The sequence below is a fragment of the Pituophis catenifer genome, unplaced genomic scaffold, assembly GCF_029215685.1.
Source record: "Pituophis catenifer annectens isolate HBS135680 unplaced genomic scaffold, rPitCat1.0.hap2 SCAF_2, whole genome shotgun sequence".
Taxonomy (NCBI): Eukaryota; Metazoa; Chordata; class Lepidosauria; order Squamata; family Colubridae; genus Pituophis; species Pituophis catenifer.
Window position 1 is genome coordinate 125,606,108 of NW_027256882.1, and position 19,848 is coordinate 125,625,955.

At 43.0% G+C, this 19,848-nt stretch overlaps 1 protein-coding gene across 1 annotated transcript; it reads left to right on the forward strand.

Moving 5' to 3' along the window:
* The first annotated feature begins 1,869 nt into the window (after positions 1 to 1,869).
* LOC139312567 (cytochrome P450 2C30-like) lies at positions 1,870 to 7,441 on the forward strand. The gene is made up of 3 exons (XM_070937467.1): positions 1,870 to 2,111; positions 4,616 to 4,749; positions 7,268 to 7,441. Exons 1-3 carry the CDS (start codon positions 1,977 to 1,979, stop codon positions 7,290 to 7,292), a joined length of 294 nt encoding a protein of 97 aa, XP_070793568.1. The 5' UTR covers positions 1,870 to 1,976; the 3' UTR covers positions 7,293 to 7,441.
* The last annotated feature ends 12,407 nt before the right edge of the window (positions 7,442 to 19,848 follow it).

Consider the following 19,848-nt stretch of genomic DNA (forward strand, 5'->3'; position numbering starts at 1 on the left):
CTAGGCAAGATAACTCAGCTGGCTTTCATGACTAAAATAGAATTTGGCTAACTTGGGTAAAATGGTCTCCTGCTTTCTAGCTTGCTGCTTTAACCACTAGACCAAACCAGCTCATTTGGATCCCAACTGTTTCTCTTTCATTTAAACATGGATCCACCTGAGCAAAACATCTCTTAAGTTGAACTGGGCATTCAAACTAACATAGAGAATATGCAGGAGTCTATCTTGGATTATATCCTGCCTACCCTATAAATTAGTCTAGCAGAAAAATAAAGTGAGAAGAAGTAGATGGATAACTTAATGACATGATGATAAGGTTACATATTACAAATTTCTGCTTCTTTATTTGATTTCCATTTTATTTTACAGGAACAAGATTCTTCCTTAATCTGTATTGAAGACTTGGTCATGTCTGTGTTTCAGCTCTTCTTTGCTGGGACAGAAAGCACAGGCAGTTCCATCTCATTTGGCCTTGTCATTCTGGCCAAGTTCCCACATATCCAAAGTATATGAGGTGATAAGGATTCTTAGATACCCTGGAAATGCAAGTTGACATTTTCCTGCCACTTTTTCCATGATGTTTCCAAATATTTGGAGTGACAATCCAAATGCTAATGACAAACCTTCCAAATAAATGTTTTTAAAGAGACTTCAAACAATACAAATCTAATACAAATGTTCTGCTAAACATGTGCCTTGGGTGATTTGCATACACATGTAGATCATGCTTAGAAGAACGTATAGCAAGAATCAGCCTGTCATGATGGACAGAGTTTCAGAGGCCTCCATGATTAGTCAGTGGAAGGGCTTGCCTTCAGAAGTCATGGATGCTCCAACACTGCAGGGTTTTTTTAAAAGAAGAGATTAGACAATCCTTTGTCTGAAATGATATAGTGTTTCCTGCTTGAGAAGGGGTTGGACTGGAAGACCACCATGGTCCCTTCCATCTCTGCTATTCTATTATATCAGGCATGTGAAATATTTTGACTAAAATTACTGTGATAATTTGTGGATCACAAGGATGCACCAATATTTTCCTAGCTCAGCAGACTGTGCTGAAATTATATATAGATGGAATAATTTAAACAATGATTGAGAATGCTTCCCATATTTCGAATACGGGTGGTCCTTGTTTAACAGCCACTTGTTCAGTGACTCTTTGAAATTACAATGAAAAAAAAAAGGTTTTTGACAAACTAATCAGTCCTTGGACTGTTCCAGTGCTTTTCCAGTGGCCATCACTGCTCTTGAGGAAGCTCTGAATCCTCAGTTTGTCTCTTCTTATAACTTCTCTTGTAAGTGTGGTGTATCGTTGAAAGCGGTACACATAAAACTTCAAAATATAGCCATGTTTATCTTCTCCTACAGATTTATATAATCAGAGCATATGTATATGCTGTCATTTGGAGAATCTGTGTGGTTGTAACAGAAAACAGGTCTCTCTCGTGTACTAAAATCCCTTTCTTGAGCTCTGACTCCAAGAACATTAATGTAGCCGCTGCATCAGAATTACACAAATATGGATGACTGCTAGGTTTCAGTTAAAGAGATGCCATCTAAGAGGTCAATAGGGTAATTCTCTTCTAGGGAGGCAGGGAAAAGAGTAGCGTCAGGGAAATGATCTACATCCAGCCAGAGAAAATTTGCTTTACAGTATCAGGCAAAGAAGCTAAATGGACAGCCTTGTTTCCCTATTCTTTAAGGGCAAAAGGTGAAAAGGTGCGTTTATGTTGATCTGTTTTCTTCCCAATCAGCAAGCAAAGCTTGGCAAACTTGCTATGTGAATGAACCCACAGAGCTGTGAAATTGGGAAGCAAGAAATTAAAGTGCATCTTTGATGTTCCATATTTAACGATCACAGTACTTTGGAATAGTTTTTAAAAAACAATATTATTTGCTTTAACAAAATATGATTCATTATAGCAAAAGCCCAGCAGGAAATTGATGAGGTTGTGGGAGCAAACTGTGCCCCCTGCATGGAGGATAGGATGGAGATGGCTTATACCAGAGCACTTATTCATGAGATCTTACGTTATCTGCAAGTGGATATTGAGAACTTCCCACGTATGACAACTCAGGATGTGAATTTCAGAGGACACTTCATCCCTCAGGTATGATAAATCAGTGAACACCGGGGATCCCTTTTGCATACAGATCTTTACCTATAAATGCAATAAAATCACATTTCTGCAATAATTGTTGCTTATATTTTGTGAACATCATTTGAACTCTAGGCCCCTTTAGGCCACTTTTACAGTATGTTCTATTTGAAAATGTCACCCTTAGTCCTAGACATTTCCAACTTGGCAGAGATAGATTCACTGAATTCCATTAAGATTATTAATGATAAAAGTTAATTATTTTTTGCTTGCACCAAAGACCTGAGGATGTTTAGTTGTCTTTTTATCACTTTTATTCATAATAAAATTCTGGAAATCTTCCCCCAAAATGCCAAAAGGATGAACAGGTATCAGTAAAATGGATTAATGAATTTAGCCTGCCTCCTTTGGATTCTATAATTCTGCCTTAATAATGGTTTATGGGAGTACTGAATTTGCCCTTTATTAATCAGAAAACAGAGTCATTTTAGTGGCCTAGTGGTCTAGAATGAGAGTTGGAATGAGTTGATCTAGTGGCTGAAGCACCAGGTTAGGAATTAGGAGACTGGGAGTTCTAGTCCCACTTTAGGCACAAAGCCAACTGGATGACCCTGGGCCAGTCACTCTCTCTCTCAATCTAAGAAGGATTTGGCAGCAATTTCAGAAATGCAATTCATTTCTGAAAAACATTGCAAAGATAAAGGTCTTGTCTCTGGGAAACAGACCTAGTTGAAGATTGAACAGAGAACATCCTGTCTAAATAGGCTTCCCTGGTGCACTGGTTGCTATATTTTTTGTTTCTAATTAAAACCGTTTAGTATTGTAGAAAGTTAACACCCACCAGAACAATGAAATATCTTAGGAACTAATAAAAATGCGGAATATTATACTTCCCTTGATGAAAAAACATGCTTTTGGAAAACAGCCCCCATCTTTGTTAATAGCCCTAGAAAGACTAGGCCATCCTATCTACAAAACAAAAGACCTTCAGCCCCAGGGTAATGGGATTAGCTCTCACTCAAGATCCAAACCAGGACAAAGCCATTAAACCATAATAGGAATTGCCCAACACCCTTTCAGAACACAAGCCTCTTCATTACATCATCACCCTCCAGGCTTCAACCAAACTTGATTCAGACAGATATGAACCCACATGGCCCCATGGGAGTCCGACTGCAGCCAATAGAATACATTTCTTGCACAGGAGCAGGAAGCTCACGGGCAAGGGCCAAGAAAAGATATAAATAACCCTCACTCTCCACTCCACGTAGTCAGCTGCACCAGGATATTGTGCTTGATGGTTCTGTTCCATTAAACCATCTTTCCAGTCAGCCTTCATGTTTCCAGTATCTTTCTCCCTGCTTGGAACTGAACCAGATGGATATTTCTCTCAACAGTATACATACCGTTAAAAACATGTTTCATTTTCCCAATGATTTGTGACTATGGCATGCTAACATTTTTCCTGTGATTGTATAAAAATGCCATTTATTTAAATGGGAAGCTATAGACTTCTTAGATCAAGTGAGGAGTCAGAATGCAACAGAATTCCTAGAGGTTTGTCTGAGAAATTAACCATCAACAGACATATAGCGATAAACCTAATCAATAAACCATTCAAAGGAACAATCAAAGGCCCAGGCAAGAGGCAACAGCCCTTTGCACATTCTTCCCATCACACATCCTTTAAACAACACTCAAGTAACAGTCAAGGGAAAAAAATCTCCCCAAATCCAGACTGTAGACAGCAAACCAACTTAATTTCTTCACTTTGGAGCACTGATGACATTAATAATCTGATAATGAAATGTCTGCAAGAAAAAATCAAGCTGAAAGGAAGATCTGTCTCAGAATTGTGAAGGCCGAATATAACATTATCAGTGAGCAACTGTAATGGGCTAAGTATGCAGCCATTGTGTCTGTCCTTACCTTCTGTATTGGTTTTAATCCCCCAATCTCATTTTGGATAAAGAGCACCATACAGAAATGTGTTAAAGTCTCTAAATCAAAATGGTGCTGATGTGCCAAGGCAGCACAATATTAACATAACTAGAGAGCACTTCTAAAATAATTCTTTTCTGTTGGAGACAAGGAGTAAGATGTTGAATAGATAACTTTAAAATGCTCTAGCAGTTCTAATAACGTTGCTCCAATTTCTGATGATTACAATTGTTTTGCTAACTTAGGCAATGACAGTGCAGCCTGAGAATTTAAGAACTACCTTGAATTCCACTTGTAATTTGAAGTTGTATGTTTTAATAAATGCAGTTTACATAGATGAAACATAGCAGACAAAGACATCTTGTTATATTCTTCATTTCAAATTTTCTGTAAGGTCTTTAAATATGTGAATTCACAGTGGTCAAACACCAGATAGAGTGCAATCTTGCAAATTGCATCATTGGTACTTTTTCATACTGTACCTTCTAAGGAGTCTCATTTTTGAAAGAATTAACAGCCTGTTCCTTTATGGGAAAATCCATCTCTGCAATCTCTGCTTTCTTATCTCCTTAAAGGGTACACATGTTCTTCCATTGTGGTTTTCGGTGCATTTTGATCCACTCTGCTATGAAAATCCTGGGAAGTTTGATCCAGGTCATTTCTTGGATGAGAAGGGTGAATTCCAGAAGAATGATACCTGCCTTTCTCTGTAGGTAACAGAGGGGGTATGGCTGATTTAATGGTATGGGGTCTTCAGGGTTTGTCCAAAATTACAAGTACTAACTTGTTACATCACCTATATGATGGATGCTCTTCTTCCTGCCTGCCCTTCCCAGTATCTGTATTAATTTCAAGAGAATCCCAGGAACATACATAGGTAAATGGGGAAATCATTGAGAGAATCTGATTGAATCATGAAGGAGAATGTTCAATCTCTTGAAGCCAGAAGAGACAAGGTGGCTTCTAATTAAGCTCTTCATGTAACAAAGGCTTTTTTTCCCCGGAAAAGCCACTAGTAGTCATAGATCAAGGAGAGAAATATGAATTATGATAGGGCCAATGATAGGGAGAGATTAATATTTCCTCTTTATTGTTTTCCTGATCCAGTTTCCTTTACCATGGTTTCTTTTCTTTAACATTTTAAAGAGAGCATAAAAACTAGCACAAACTACAAAGAAAAGAATACCTAAATAAGCATAAAAAGAAATTGAGGCTTTTAATTTTCTTTGTTTATTATTTGTTCAACTTTATTTTATTTGTTCAACTTATATGCCGCCTTTCTCTGAAGACTCAAGACAGCTTACAATGCATTTAAAAACCATATATAAAAACATTAAACATTAAAACATTAAAAACAATTAAAACCCATTCACACCATTCATGACCGGATCTTGCCAGATCGCAACAATGAGATCAACGGCCCCAGGCCTGCCGGAAAAGCCAGGTCTTCACTGCTTTTTGGAAGGCCAATAGGGTGGGGATGGTCCGGATCTCAGGAGGTAACTGGTTTCAGAGAGCTGGGGCAGCCACAGAGAAGGCCCTCCCCTGCGGGCCCGCCAGCCGGCACTGTTTAGCTAATGGGACCTGGAGGAGACCAACTCTGTGGGATCTTACCGGTTGCTGGGAGCTATGCGGTAGAAGGCGGTCTTGAAGATAACCTGGCCCTGAGCCATGTAGGGCTTTAAAGGTAATAACCAACATCTTGAATTGTGACCGGAGACCAATAGGGAGCCAGTGCAGCTAGTGGAGAATTGGTGTAATATGGGTGTACCTAGGTGCACCCACGACAGCTCATGCGGCTGCGTTCTGGACCAACTGTAGTCTCCGAACACTTTTTAAGGGTAGCCCCATGTAGAGCGCGTTGCAATAATCTAACCGTGAGGTGACAAGGGCATGAGTGACTGTGAGGAGAGCCTCCTGATCCAAGTAGGGTCGCAATTGGTGCACCAGGCGAACCTGTGCAAAGGTCCCCCTAACCACATCTAACAGATGTTGCACTAATCTTAGCTGTGAGTCTAGGAGGACACCCAAATTGCGAGCCCGTTCTGTGGGGGACAATTTCTCGCCCCCCCCCAGTACCAAGGATGGACAATCAACATAGCCTTTAGGAGGCAATATCCATAGCCATTCAGTCTTGTCTGGGTTAAGTCTGAGCCTGTTAAAATATGATTGTAAAATTATCTTCCTCTAAGATTACAAAAAACACTCACTTTTTCTATTATCCATTTTTTCCTAATCACTGAAACCACAAATCATAAGTAATTTTTTTTTGCTTCATAAAAAGGTTTATAAGAGGTTTCCAGACAGCAATAAATGTAACTACTATTTTTTTTCTCTGAAGAAGTTAATTTAGCAACTCCACGAATTTCCATCATCTTAACCAACTATTTCTTCATTGTAAATAGTGATGAACCTTTCCACTATTGAGCTTAAAATAATTTTGTTCCAGTTGTCATAAATAAAAAAAAAGTTCCATGATTTATTTCTTAATCCTTGTATCTAGTTTCTGTTACCCCCTATGGGCAAGCAGGAGAGGCTCCTCACCTACTCTGAGAGTAGAGAAATTGAGGGGAAGGGTTAGTGACTCTCTTATTGCTGTGGACCAAATATGTAGCAACCCCTTCCTTCTGGTAGCTGAATTTATGATCCCAAAGAAGACATATGAGATCTGGTTACAGTTCCCTTGGTCTTGTATCTGATTTGAACTTAATGTAAAAAGCTGAAATCCAATTTACTAAGGTGTTCCAAGGACATCAAAGTATCTGCCATAATCTTTCTCCCAAGTGGCAGATATCTTTTCATTTCATGATTACAATCTTTGTTTCAAAACAGAAAATGGAGTTTCTTCTCCATTTACTTGCATTAGGTTCGTATTGCCTATTGACATACAGCAATATTTTCTTTAAAAAATATTAAAACAACAGAGTAAGTTTTGCACTCTCTAGGTTAAACTTTATGAATAATTTTCTTAAGTCTTTCTCATTTCTTTCAACAAGAGTTTCTTTAAGTTTTTTCATGTACAGCCATCAAAGTGGTTTCAGTGGGTTTCCCTCAAAACCATTTCATGAAACATCATGACCATCTCATTTCTTTTTTCTGGGTTCCATAAAGACATTGTGTACATATGCATGTTTTTATTCGATTTTTATAGCTTCCCATTTCAACAAAGGACTAATTAATTAACTAATTGACAATTAACTAATTGTCTTCTTTGTTCTTTTACAAAGCATGTCCAGGAGAGGGATTGGCTGATATGGAATTGTTCCTGTTCTTTGCCATTCTGCTCCAGCATTTCACTTTTGAACCGATGATAGACCCTGAAGAAATAAACTTGGTGACTTTGTTCACGGACCTCAAAAAGAATGGAAAGCATCGCTACCTACGTGTCATCAAACGTTAAATTTAACTTAGCAACAAAAAGAAATGATTGTCTCAAAAAATATTCTTTCACCACACATAAATTTCTAATGTTAAGTTCAAGGTTCTTGAAGTTATCAGAATTCCACAAGTGCTGAAAAGTAAAAAAAAATGAAATATATATCATAAGTGATTGTTCTACTACGACTATCAACATCACTACCATTGCTACTGTTATTACTGATGTTTGAATTTTGATTTCATCCATAGAGTCAGAATCAGGAATGCAGAAGTTTTCAAGGCTATGGCAGGACCTTAACCCCAATTTTAGACTGGGTGGTACCAAGTGAAAATCTAAGATTTATTTCAATCTAATGCAATTAAACTAAAATGAATTAAAAACTGTTAACATTTAAGTTTTTAAAAAGTCATTAATTTTTTAATGTCAGTCTTTTCTGAAATATTTTTAGTGATTCTGGTAACCAAAATTTAATCAACACTCCCTTGTCTCTCTTAGATTGCACAGACACAGAACCCAGTTTCATATTTTGATTCATATAACTTTCAATGATGCATCATTTCACTGTAACTTGAGCTTCTTAATAGTACCTAAAACAAATATTTTTTTAAACTTGAAAGCTAATATTGTTTGTTAATTTAGCCAAAAGTTTGGATAGGGAACTTAAAGTGAAACTTACAGGTATTTCTTCAACCTAAGACATCTAATACATTTCTAAAATTGCACCTACATTTCAGAAAAAACAACAGTCAGAGGGATTCTTCCAGTTTTCATTGCCCAAAGTGTCTAATGATCTGGTGATGTTCATCACATTGCTTACAGCTTTGCAGGGTATCATGTTTATAGTACAAGCATATGCCTGCCATTCTGTGATGGCTTCCCCTGATGCTGACTCAGATGAGGAAGAGCAGACTTTTCAGTGGACTTCAGAGGAGGGGAGCAGAGGAGCACCAGGAAGATGCTGGAGCCTCTGAGCAGGGAATGAATGGGCTAGAGAAAGAAGAGAGACCAGGAACCTTGGAGGGGCTGTCAGGGGAACAACTGGACAAATGCCTGGCTTGGTGGGCTTGGCTTGGTGGGTGTAGCTTGGTGGGCGTGGCTTGGTCATGTGACTGGGTCGGTGTAGCTGGGTGGTCATGTGACCTTGTGGGTGTGGCTGGGTGGTCATGTGACTGGGTGGGCGTGACCAAGTCAATGTCACTTCTTTGCCCTAATGGCCTACAAAAAGAAGATATAACAAAAGGTAGTGTATTATTTCATGCATTTAATACTTAAATAAGAATAAAAGAAGTACACAAAACAATAAAAGAGGTATACAAATACTTACGCTTCCAGGCAGGTAAGCTGGAGGCTGGGGATGGTGGTTGGGCAGCTAGCTAGGCCATGAGCACTGCATGGGATGGAGCTGCAGTGGCGAAGCAAGCCAGGCAAGCTGGAGGCCGGGGACGGTGTGAGTGTGTGTGGGGGAAGCTAGCTAGGCCACAACTCACAGGCTTACTTATCCAGGCAGGCAGATCAGGGCCGCTCAGATGGGCCGCAGGCACTGCGTGGGAAGCCACAGAGACTATGGGGTCAATGCAAGCAAGGAGCCCCACAATGTGCTATGCCAGGGAGGCGAGATGAGGAGTGACTGGGTGGGGCGAGTGATTGGTTGGGCAAGCGGTGAGCGGGGATGAGCGGTGACCAGGCAACCAGGCAGGTGGGGCGAGCGGCAAGCAGGTGGGGCGAGCTGCGAGCCGGCGGGCAGGCAGGCAGGTGTGGGCCAGTCAGAGGTGATATTTGCCGGTTCTCCAAACTACTCAAAATTTCCACTACCGGTATGTCAGAACCAGTCTGAACTGGCTGAATTCCACTTCTGCATAAGGGCTTCCTCATTCTACTTTAAATCTTGGCTCATGAGGCAAAAGTCACTAATATAATGTCACTGGATGCTGTCCTTGTTTCAACTCCCACAATCACCTGTTTGCTGTTTGGGAGTTAATGGGGGTTCCTCAAATACATTCTTCAGCTGCACACAAAACCCCGCAAAAACATCCAAAAGCAACTACAGTGTGTGAGAAACAGAGTTGCCCTCAGCCTTTAGGCCACAGTCTCATAAATATCCAAGGAACCATAGAAATTGAACCAATGTTCTATCAAAGTTGTCCAGAATGGACACAGGGCATTTACAATGAGACCATGCTGATCTAGGAGCCTATAACTGGGTCAGCTACGAGGATTTATTTATTTATTTATTTTATTTATTTATTCAATTTATATACCGCCCTTCTCCTAGTGGACTCAGGGCGGTGCACAGCCAAAACTAAAATACATAACAATACAAAATTTAAAATTAATTAAAAGAATTATATACTTTGGCCCGAATTAAAACAGTGCGAATTAAAACCCATTAACAAATTAAAACTAAACAATTAATAACCATTAAAAACTAAAAAAGGGGGGCGGGTTCACGCCAGCCCTGCTTGCTGGAAAAGAAGAGTTTTCAGGGCTCGGCGAAAGACCCGAAGATCCGATATCCTTCTTATCTCCGGGGGCAAATCGTTCCAGAGGGCGGGGGCTGCCACAGAGAAAGCCCTCCCCCTGGGGGTCACCAGCCGACATTGCCTGGCCGACGGCACCCTGAGGAGTCCCTCTCTGTGGGAGCGTACTGGACGGTGGGAGGCTATCGGAGGATAGGAGAGCCACTAGTTTTTTTTATCATTTAAGGTTTTTTTTTTTATCATATAACATACAAAGAAGAAGATGAGAAAAAATAGGAAATTAAGGGAAGGAAAGGGAGCGAGGAAATGGGGGTGTGAGATACAAGGGGAAAGAGAAAAAGAAAAAGAAAGAAAAGGGGCATTGACTTCCAGCTCTTAGTACAGTACAAGATAAAACACACTCCAAACTCAACTTTTTGCTTGTACACATTAATACAGTATATAACTAGACATCCTATAACATCAAATCTTTCTAATCAACAAAACCAAAGTCAAAGTTTTATTTTTTTTTCCTTTGCGAGCACAATTTCCAGAAGTGATATCCAAATGAAAACACATTTTTCTCTTTGAATAAAATAATCAATTTAACCATCCCTGCTTTCTCTTCCATGCTATGGAAATAATATGTATTCCTTTTTGCGCCTAATAATCTTTGTGAACTTTTGTGACCATTTTTATTTACAAAATTCATTGTATTCTTTCAAATTCTTTGACTTTACTGGAAAAAAAGAGAAGGAGCTTTTTTCATCCATTTTTTTCCTTCAAAGTACTAAAGTTAAAAACCCCACTTTTTAGAAATCAAAACTTTCTAATACATTTCTTTCTTTGACTTCTTAACATACAAGCTTTAAATTTCAATATTACGTTTAGATCCCTCCCTCCAAACTGCTCTTATAGAATATTTTTTCTTTTATAAACATCCTTTTTAACACACAGCTTTTCTTTAAACTGGTACATCATTTTCTTTAACTTTCTCTTAATACAGGTACTCTCAAATACATTTTCAATATTTTCTACCTACTGTAAGAATTAATTAAGCATGATATATATGTAAAAAAAATACATTTTCAAATTTTGGGTTAAACCTTTCTTTTAGTTACACATATCAAGCACAGGAAGATCCATCCTAATTCCAATTAACTCATTAAGTTTAAGTCTTCCTTCCAGCTTATCTTCATAGAGTAAAATCTTTTTCTTCTCTGGAAATTTTATCAAAGATTTATAGGCCTTTCTTTTTATCATGAGATCCTCAATCTTGTTAATGTCTTTAAAGAAAAAATTCCAAATTTGTCTTTTTTTCTCCACGTTCTTCTTTCAGTTGTGTTGAAAGATTTATATTTGAACCATAGTAGTGAAAGTTAATATCAGGTTCTTCCAAAACTGCAATAAACTCCATATAACATTCTCCGCATGCTTGCATCTCAGAAGTAATTTGAGATATGGCAGGGGGCCATATCATGTTCCGGGGGTGTGCATATGCTGTTTACTAGTGATTGCGCACTCTGGCCTCCAATGCGCGACTCGTGTCCGGGGTTGCACAGAGCCTCAGGCCCTGGGTCCGTAGCTGATGTTATGTAATGCCAGGTCGGTTGTTAACAAAGCCCCCCTCATTTGTGATCTTATTTTGAAGGGGGTGCGGACCTGGCAGGTATTACAGAGACCTGGTTGGGCCAGGAGGGGGGGGTCCCCTTCGTTGAAATGCACCCACCAGGTTTCCATGCATTTCATCAGCCAAGGGCTCAGGGAAGGGGTGGGGGAGTGGCGGCGATTATTAGGGAAAGTCTTTGTCTGAGGGAGACCACTGTTCCTCAGATAGCCGGATGTGAGCCCTTTTTGTGAAGTGGGGCCGTGGGGTGCAGATGGGTCTGCTGACTACGTACCTGGCTCCCTGCCACATGGCGGTGACCTTGCCCAAGATGCTCGACATTTATTTTTATTTATTTTATTTTACTTCAAACTTATATACCGCCCTTCTTCCTGGGAACTCAGGGCGGTGTACAGCCAGATAAAAACACATAATATAAACATTAAGAACAAATTAAAAAGAAATATCTCAATTTGGCCAAAAAATTTAAGAAACATACAAATTTAAAATCATTTAAAAGGCATTGTTAGGCCAGCCCGGCTTGTTGGAAAAGGAAAGTTTTAAGGGAACGGCGGAAGGCACGGAGGTCTTGGATTCTCCTTATCTCTGGGGGCAGCTGATTCCAGAGGGTAGGTGCCCCCACAGAGAAGGCCCTCCCCCTGGGGGTCACCAGCCTGCATTGCTTGGCTGATGGCACCCCGAGGAGGCCCTCTCTGTGGGAGCGCACGGGTTGATAGGAGGTCGTCGGTGGCAGAAGGCAGCCATGGAGTGCTTTAAAGGTGGTAACCAACACCTTGAAGCACACCGGGAAGACCACTGGGAGCCAGTGCAGCTCAAGCAGGAGCGGTGTTATGCGGGAGCGCCATGCAGCTCCCGTAATTACCCGCGCGGCCGCATTCTGGACCAGTTGGAGCCTCCAGGTGCTCCTCAAGGGGAGCCCCATGTAGAGAGCGTTGCAGTAGTCCAGGCGAGAGGTGACGAGGGCATGAGTGACTGTGCACACGGAATCCCGATCAAGAAAGGGGCGCACCTGGCGAATCAGGCGAACCTGACAAAAGGTCCCCCTGGCAACAGCCGTCAGATGTTCCTCCAAAGACAGCTGCGTATCCAGGAGGACTCCCAGATTGCGCGCCCTCTCAACGGGGGCCAAAGACTCACCCCCGATAGCCAGCGATGGAGTCAGCTGACTATATCGGGATGCCGGGAACCACAGCCACTCAGTCTTGGAAGGGTTGAGCTTGAGCTTGTTCCTCCCCATCCAGATCCATACAGCCTCCAGGCACTGGGCCATCACTTCAAGGGCATCACTGGGGTGGCCTGACGTTATTGCTGGGGTGGCGGTTGATACCCCCAGACTTATTGTCATGGGGGATTTCAACCTGCCATCTGCAGGTGAGGCGTCAGAGGTGGCTCAGGAGTTCATGGCTTCCATGGCGGCCATGGACCTGACCCAGTTAGTCCAAGGCCCCACTCACATAGGGGGATACACTCTGGACTTGATTTTCGTCTCTGGTCAGCGGTTGAATGATCTTGGTAGAGGGGATCTAGACATTAAACCCTTGTCATGGACAGATCATTCGCTCCTTCACTTGGACTTTCCAGCCGCTTCCCCCCACCGCAGGGAGACGGAACCGACCAGATGGTTCCATCCCAGGCACCTGATGGATCCTGAAAGGTTGGGCCATTTCCTGAGACCCTGGCACATGACCCGACCGAAGACCTGGTGGCCGCCTGGGAGAGTGCGACCACCGGAGCTTTGGACCGTGTCGTGCCTTTGCGGCCTCTGACCTGATGCCGATCTCAATTGGCTCCTTGGTTCTCTGAGGAGCTGAGAGAGATGAAACATCGGAAAAGACACCTAGAGAGCATCTGGAGGACTAGTCAATCCGATTCTGACCGGACACTGGTGAGGTCTTATATCAATACCTACTAGTGGCGATAAAAGGGGCAAAATCTAACCATTTTCCCGCTCTTATTGCATCTGCAGAGAACCGCCCAGCCACTCTGTTTAGGGTGACCCATTCCCTTCTTCAGGGGGGAGTGCGGGAAGAGCTGAGGATTTTGTGCCATTCCTGCATGATAAAGTCGCTCGGATTTGGGAAGGCTTGGACTCCGACTGGATGAGTCCAGGGGAGGAGACGAGGGTAGATCTTGAGAATATTCTCTGGGAGGAGTTTGATCCTGTGGCTCCTGAGGATGTGGACAGGGTTCTGGGAAAGATTAGTGCCGCCACGTGTTTATTGGACCCATGTCCCTCCTGGTTGGTACTGGCCTCCTGGGAGGTTACACAAGGCTGGCTCCAGAGGATTATAAGTGCTTCTTTGAGTGAGGGTGCCTTTCCTGCCACCTTGAAAGAGGCGGTGGTGAGGCCCCTCCTCAAGAAGCCTTCCCTGGACCCGGCTGAATTGGCTAACTACTGTCCGGTCTCCAACCTTCGTTTTGTGGCGAAGGTTGTTGAGAGTGTGGTGGCACGACAGCTTTCCCAGCACCTGGATGAAGCTATCTATCTGGACCCGTACCAGTCGGGCTTCAGGCAAGGGTACAGCACAGAAACGGCATTGGTCGCGTTGGTGGATGATCTCTGGAGGGCTCGGGACAGGGGCTCCTATTAGATCTCTCAGCGGCTTTTGATACCATCGACCATGGTATCATGCTGCAGCGGTTGAGGGGGTTAGGAATAGGGGGCACCGTTCTGCGGTGGTTCTCCTCCTTCCTATCCGACCGTTCGCAGTTTGTGTGGGCAGGGGGGCAGCGGTCGACCTCTAGGCACCTCACTTGGGGAGTGCTGCAAGGGTCAGTCCTCTCGCCCCTTCTGTTCAACATTTATGTGAAGCCGCTGGGTGAGATCCATGGTTTTGGGGTGAGAGTCCATCAGTAAGCTGATGACACTCAGCTGTACATCTCCACCCCAGACCACCCCAACGATGCCCTTGATGTGATGTCTTGCTGCCTGGAGGACGTGCGGGTCTGGATGGGGAGAAATAGGCTCAGACTCAATCCTTCCAAGACCGAGTGGCTGTGGCTTCCGGCGTCCCGATATAGTCAGCTGGTGCCATCGCTGACTATTGGGGGTGAATCTCTGCCCCCCCACAGAGAGGGCTCACAATTGGGCGTCCTCCTGGACGCACGGCTGTCTTTAGAAGAGCATATGACGGCTGTGGCCAGGGGGGCTTTTTATCAGGTTCATCTGATTCGCCAGTTGCAGCCCTTTCTGGACTGGGATGCCTTGCGCTCGGTCGCTCATGCCCTTGTCACCTCCCGGCTGGACTATTGTAATACTCTCTATATGGGGCTCCCCTTGAAGAGCACTCGGAGGCTCCAGCTGGTCCAGAATGCGGCCGCACGGGTGGTTATGGGTGCAACCCGTTGTGCCCATGTGGCACCCCTCCTGCGCGAGCTGCACTGGCTCCCAGTGGTCTTCCAGGTGCGATTCAAGGTGTTGGTCACCACCTTTAAAGCGCTCCATGACATAGGACCCGGGTATCTTCGAGACCGACTTCTGCCACCAATAGCCTCCCACCGGCCAGTTCACTCCCACAGAGAGGGTCTCCTCAGGGTGCCATCAGCCAAGTTATGTCGGCAGGGCCGGATTTAGATGAAAAGAGGCCCTAGGCTATTCCACTTATGAGGCCCTTTCACCTATAGTGAAAGTGTAATTTTAATTTTGCTAACAATTTGAATGTAGGCCCCTCTTGATCTTGAGGCCCTAGGCTGAAGCCTAGTTAGCCTATAGGAAAATCCGGCCCTGTATGTTGGCTGGCGACGCCCAGGGGGAGGGCCTTCTCTGTGGGAGCCGCTGCCCTGTGGAATGAACTGCCCCCGGAAATGCATAAGATCTCTGACCTCCAAGTATTTCGCTGTGCCCTCAAGACCCTGCTGTTCCGCCAAGCCGGGCTATCAATGTAATGATTTTTAAATTGGGTTTTAAATTTTTGGGGTTTTAAATCTGAGCCGAAACTATGTAATAATTTTAATTAATTTTAACTGATGTCTGTCTTTGTGTTTTTAATAGGCTGTACACTGCCCTGAGTCCTTCGGGAGAAGGGCGGTATAGAAATAAAATTATTTATTTATTTATTTATTTATTTATTTATTTATTTATTTATTTATTTATTTATTTATTTTCAACAGAGAACAGCTGGTCAACAAATTGAAGTATTTTATTTAGAGACCTTTCAAATATAGCTCTAATAGCTTGCTCCACCATCTTGGCTTCCTCTTTTAATCAGGTTCAAAAGATTTTAGCCACCCATAGCAAAGAAGATCAAGCAACAAGTTACTATAATAGTAAACTAAAACCACATCTTTCAACCTTTATCTTTCTCAATCAGCTTTTTTCCCCTCACCACACTTCCTTATTTGGCTTGCCTTAGCAACCTTCTTCCTTATTCTTTGAGACAAAAAGAGACCCCTAAAATGGGGGGCTTCAAAAAGATATAGCAAGCCATAGCTAAAAAGAGCCTCTTTTAAAATTGACTTAGAAAAGATTAATGGTCGTTGAAGGTGGTTAAGAAGAGTAAGGCATGTCTTATTGTCTGTTTGAAAGGTGACTTTCAAAGCGGCGGCTTCTTCAATCCCGAACAGATTGCAGTCCCTCCCCTCCCAGCTTTGGCATGCAGATAGCTTCAGAGTTCAACTCTAGAAGCTGTTTGCTGGCTTACAGCTGTATTGAAGGGTTCCTAGGGGAAGTTATTTAATACACCATGACCAGGTGGGATGCCAGACCCTTCATTTTAAAGGGAGAAATGCTATACCCCAGGGAAAAATCTTTCAGAGATCTCTCCCCAGGTGTGTAATGTAGTTGGCCATCTTCCTGGAAGTGAGAGCCACTTGTTGTATGAGCTGTGCATTGTTGGCAAGAAACTGCTACATGGCATCTGGAATGTGGGACTGTCTCCTGGGGGGAATGAAGTGACTTGAAATAAACTGCCCTGTTCAAGACCACATGCACATGCACCAAGAGTTTAAGGGCTTTATTTAAGCACCACCAACCCCTAAACTCACTCCTCTGAGTCCTTTGCACTAAACATTCCTGAAAACAGTCTCCCATTAAATTTCCAATAAAGTCCAGCATGAGGATAACTAACCAACCAATTAAAATACCACATCCAAAGTCTAGGCATGAGTGTAAACACACAATATCCAATTCCAATATATAAGTGCAGAGTCCACTCATAGTCCAGAGTCTGAGTGCAGACAACAGACAGTGCAGGGAGCTGAGTCTTCAGTGCCATGGAGAGCATGGGAAGAACCACTGACTCATAATGAGCTGATGCAAGTAGGGGAAACTTGACTGTGACTCATACAGGTGAAGAACAATTGGCATTGAAATGAGGAATGTTGCCTGTATTGTAGAGTCTGGAGCTTATGGCCACCAAGTGCTCTGCAAAGGTGAAACTCATACTGTTGGAAAACCGTGGAGCCCAGCCTAGAAGGCTCGCTAAATTGGGCAGCCCTCAGCGTGGGCCAGACTCAGAAGCCCAGTGTCATGCCAGCCTAACATCTGATGGTTGCCATGAGGTTGACCATTCCAGAGAGACTGGGGATTCACACTCATGCCATGGGGAACTTGGGGGCAACCACAAACTTTATGGATGTGGCCTTTGTGGCCAAGTGGGTGTCAACACTGAAGATTACATATGTGTGGCCATATTTTATTTTAGCCTTTGTCTATTTCTTCTTAGTATTTTAGGTTTGCAAGTAAAGGAACTTAATGGTATTTCAGGCTCACCAATCTCTAACTGTTGAAAGGGGGGTTAAATGCTTTTAAAAGTTAAAAAAAAAAGCCTCTGATAATTGCGCTGCTCAGCTGGGATCATCAGAGCCTTTTAAAAGCATTTTTCTACAACCTCTTTGGCTGAAGAAAAAATGCTTTTAAAAAGGCTCTGATGATCCCAGCTGAGTTGCCTGATCGTCAGAGGCTTTTTTTTCTTTTTTAAAAGCAAAAAAAAAAAGCTTTTAAAAGAAAACAAAAGCCTCTGACGATCAGGCAACTCAGCTGGGATCGTCAGAGCCTTTTAAAAGCATTTTTTTTACAACCTCTTAGGCTTGTAAAATGCTTTTAAAAGCATTTTAAAATGCTTTTAAAAGTAAAAAAAAATGTTGGCCATACCCACTCAGTCACATTACCCCCCACCAAGCCACACCCACAGAACCGATAGTAACAAATTTTACATTTCACCACTGGGGGTTACTTAGATAAAGGGGAATGTTATGTCTAGGTGACATTCCTTTCCCGTGGGAACAGAGAAGACGTCTGCAGCTGGAGGAAGGTGGAGTTTGGAATCACCGGATTGATAGACTGAGAATTGATTGGAGATTGTGACTCGGGGGGAAGTTTCAGACTTTTGCTTTTTATTGGGTGTAATTCCGGATCTGGGCCAGAATCGGAATTACACCAAATCCTTGCCAATTTGATATGTTCCTAATAAATAGACTTTGATGGACAATGGATGCTTTGGACTTTATTTTATGGGACACGTTACTTGGAAGCTTGTCAGTGAGATGTCCTGCAACATGAGGTCACCACACCTTATTTGTGATGGGTGACTGCTCTGGTTGGAACCATTGCCAGTGGGAACTACACCAGTCTAATTGCGGATTGGGAACCATGTGTAGTGGCTGGAATTCTGTGTGGTTGTTACTCCACATTTCCCACTAGTGCTTGTCTTGAAGTGGCTCCAAACCCATGACCAATGCATTGTCTGGTCCATTGGCTTCATTCATTTTGACAGCTCCAGGTATAGTTTGCATTGGCCCCATGTGTGCACAACTGAAAAGACTTTGTCAGCCCTTAGACCTTCTCCCAGAGATTTAGGATTATGTTGATGTCTTTTGGTGGATCATTTGTCACTGTGATAAGTGAGCAATAAATAGACCTTCCTTAATATCTGTCTTGCCCTCATGACTTGGGTCAGAACACAGTATGGCCACTTTGAGTATACCATCATGCTGTTTAGTCTTACTAACAACCTGGTGTGTTCATGCACTTTACACATTATGTGTTCTGAGACTTATTGGATTAATATGTGGTCATATACCTAAACAATATCTTGGTCTATACCTCACCCCGATCAGATCATTGGAAACATGTGCAGATGGCTTTGCAACATTTGAGGGATCATCACCTGTTCACCAAGTGGGAGAAGTATCAGTTTGTGAATCTGCCATTGACTTATTAGCTCACAATGGACCCTAGGCAAGACTGAAGCCCTGCAGTCATGGCGGTACCCCTGCTAAGTCAAGGACTTGCAACATTTACTGGGATTTGCCAATTATTACCAGACATTAATTCTGCAGTTTGCATCACTCTCCATCCCTTTGTCCAATCTGTTGCAGAAGGGAATGAAGTTCATGTGAGGTTCCATGGAACAAGAGGCATTTTCAGGGCTCTTAATAGCAATAGCACTTAGACTTATATATCACTTCATAGTGAGTTGCAGCACTCTCTAAGTGGTTTACAGAATCAGCATATTTTCCCCAACAATCTGGATCCCCATTTTGTCAACCTCGGAAGGATGGAAGGCTGAGACAACTTTAAGCTGGTGAGAAATGAACTCCTGGCAGTGAGATTTCATTGATGAGACCGATGCTTCAGACATTGTTGGGTGTGTGTGGGGGGGGGAAGGGCAGTGTTACTGCAAGCCCTGGCCTCCACCCAGAAACTCTTCCCATGTGCCTACAACTTATGCAAACTGAGTGTTGCAGATTGCCTTAACACCATTTGGGACAAGGAGTTATTAGTGGTGAAAGTGGCATTTGAGATGTGATGGCACCGTTTAGAAGGGGCATGTTACCAGATAGAAGTATGTATTGACACTGGAATCTGGAACATTTGAAGACTTCCCAGAAATTAAACCAATGGCAGATCAGATGGTTGCTGTTTTTCACCCAGTATGATTTTTGAGTGATGTACAGCCTGGTGGACAAAATCAGAGGGTGGACACCCTCTCCTGGAAGCCCCAGTACACCCACACTAAGGACAAAATGCTGCCCTGAATGTGATCCCACTGGAAAAGTTTGCCATGAGCCAGATCCCAGTGGGTGTCAAATAGAGGATTTGGAATGAGCAACGGCAAGACCCTTTGTGATTGCCTACAGAGTTGAGCTGAACTAGTTAGCAGTGAGCTAATCCAGTCCCTGGTCAAGGGCAGAAGACACTCCACTTCTGAGGATCTACATTCCTAATGGCTGGCATGAGGATTGGTATTATGCCAGTGCCATGATAATCTGGTAGTCAGGCATTTTGGGGGTTTTCAAGGCCCTCCACTTGGTGGGGCAAACTTTCTGGTGGCCCTGAGTATGTCATAATATGGAGAGCTATGTGGCCTCCTGTCCTTGGCATGCCAAGTATCCTACAGGTGCTCC

What these genes read in the sequence shown, in the direction of transcription:
- LOC139312567 (XM_070937467.1), top strand. Translation starts at nt 1,977, where the DNA reads ATGGAGGATAGGATGGAGATGGCTTATACCAGAGCACTTATTCATGAG. An exon ending in GAGGACACTTCATCCCTCAG is followed by an intron (nt 2,112 to 4,615) that starts GTATGATAAATC and finishes ATCTCCTTAAAG; the next exon opens with GGTACACATGTTCTTCCATT. An exon ending in AATGATACCTGCCTTTCTCT is followed by an intron (nt 4,750 to 7,267) that starts GTAGGTAACAGA and finishes TCTTTTACAAAG; the next exon opens with CATGTCCAGGAGAGGGATTG.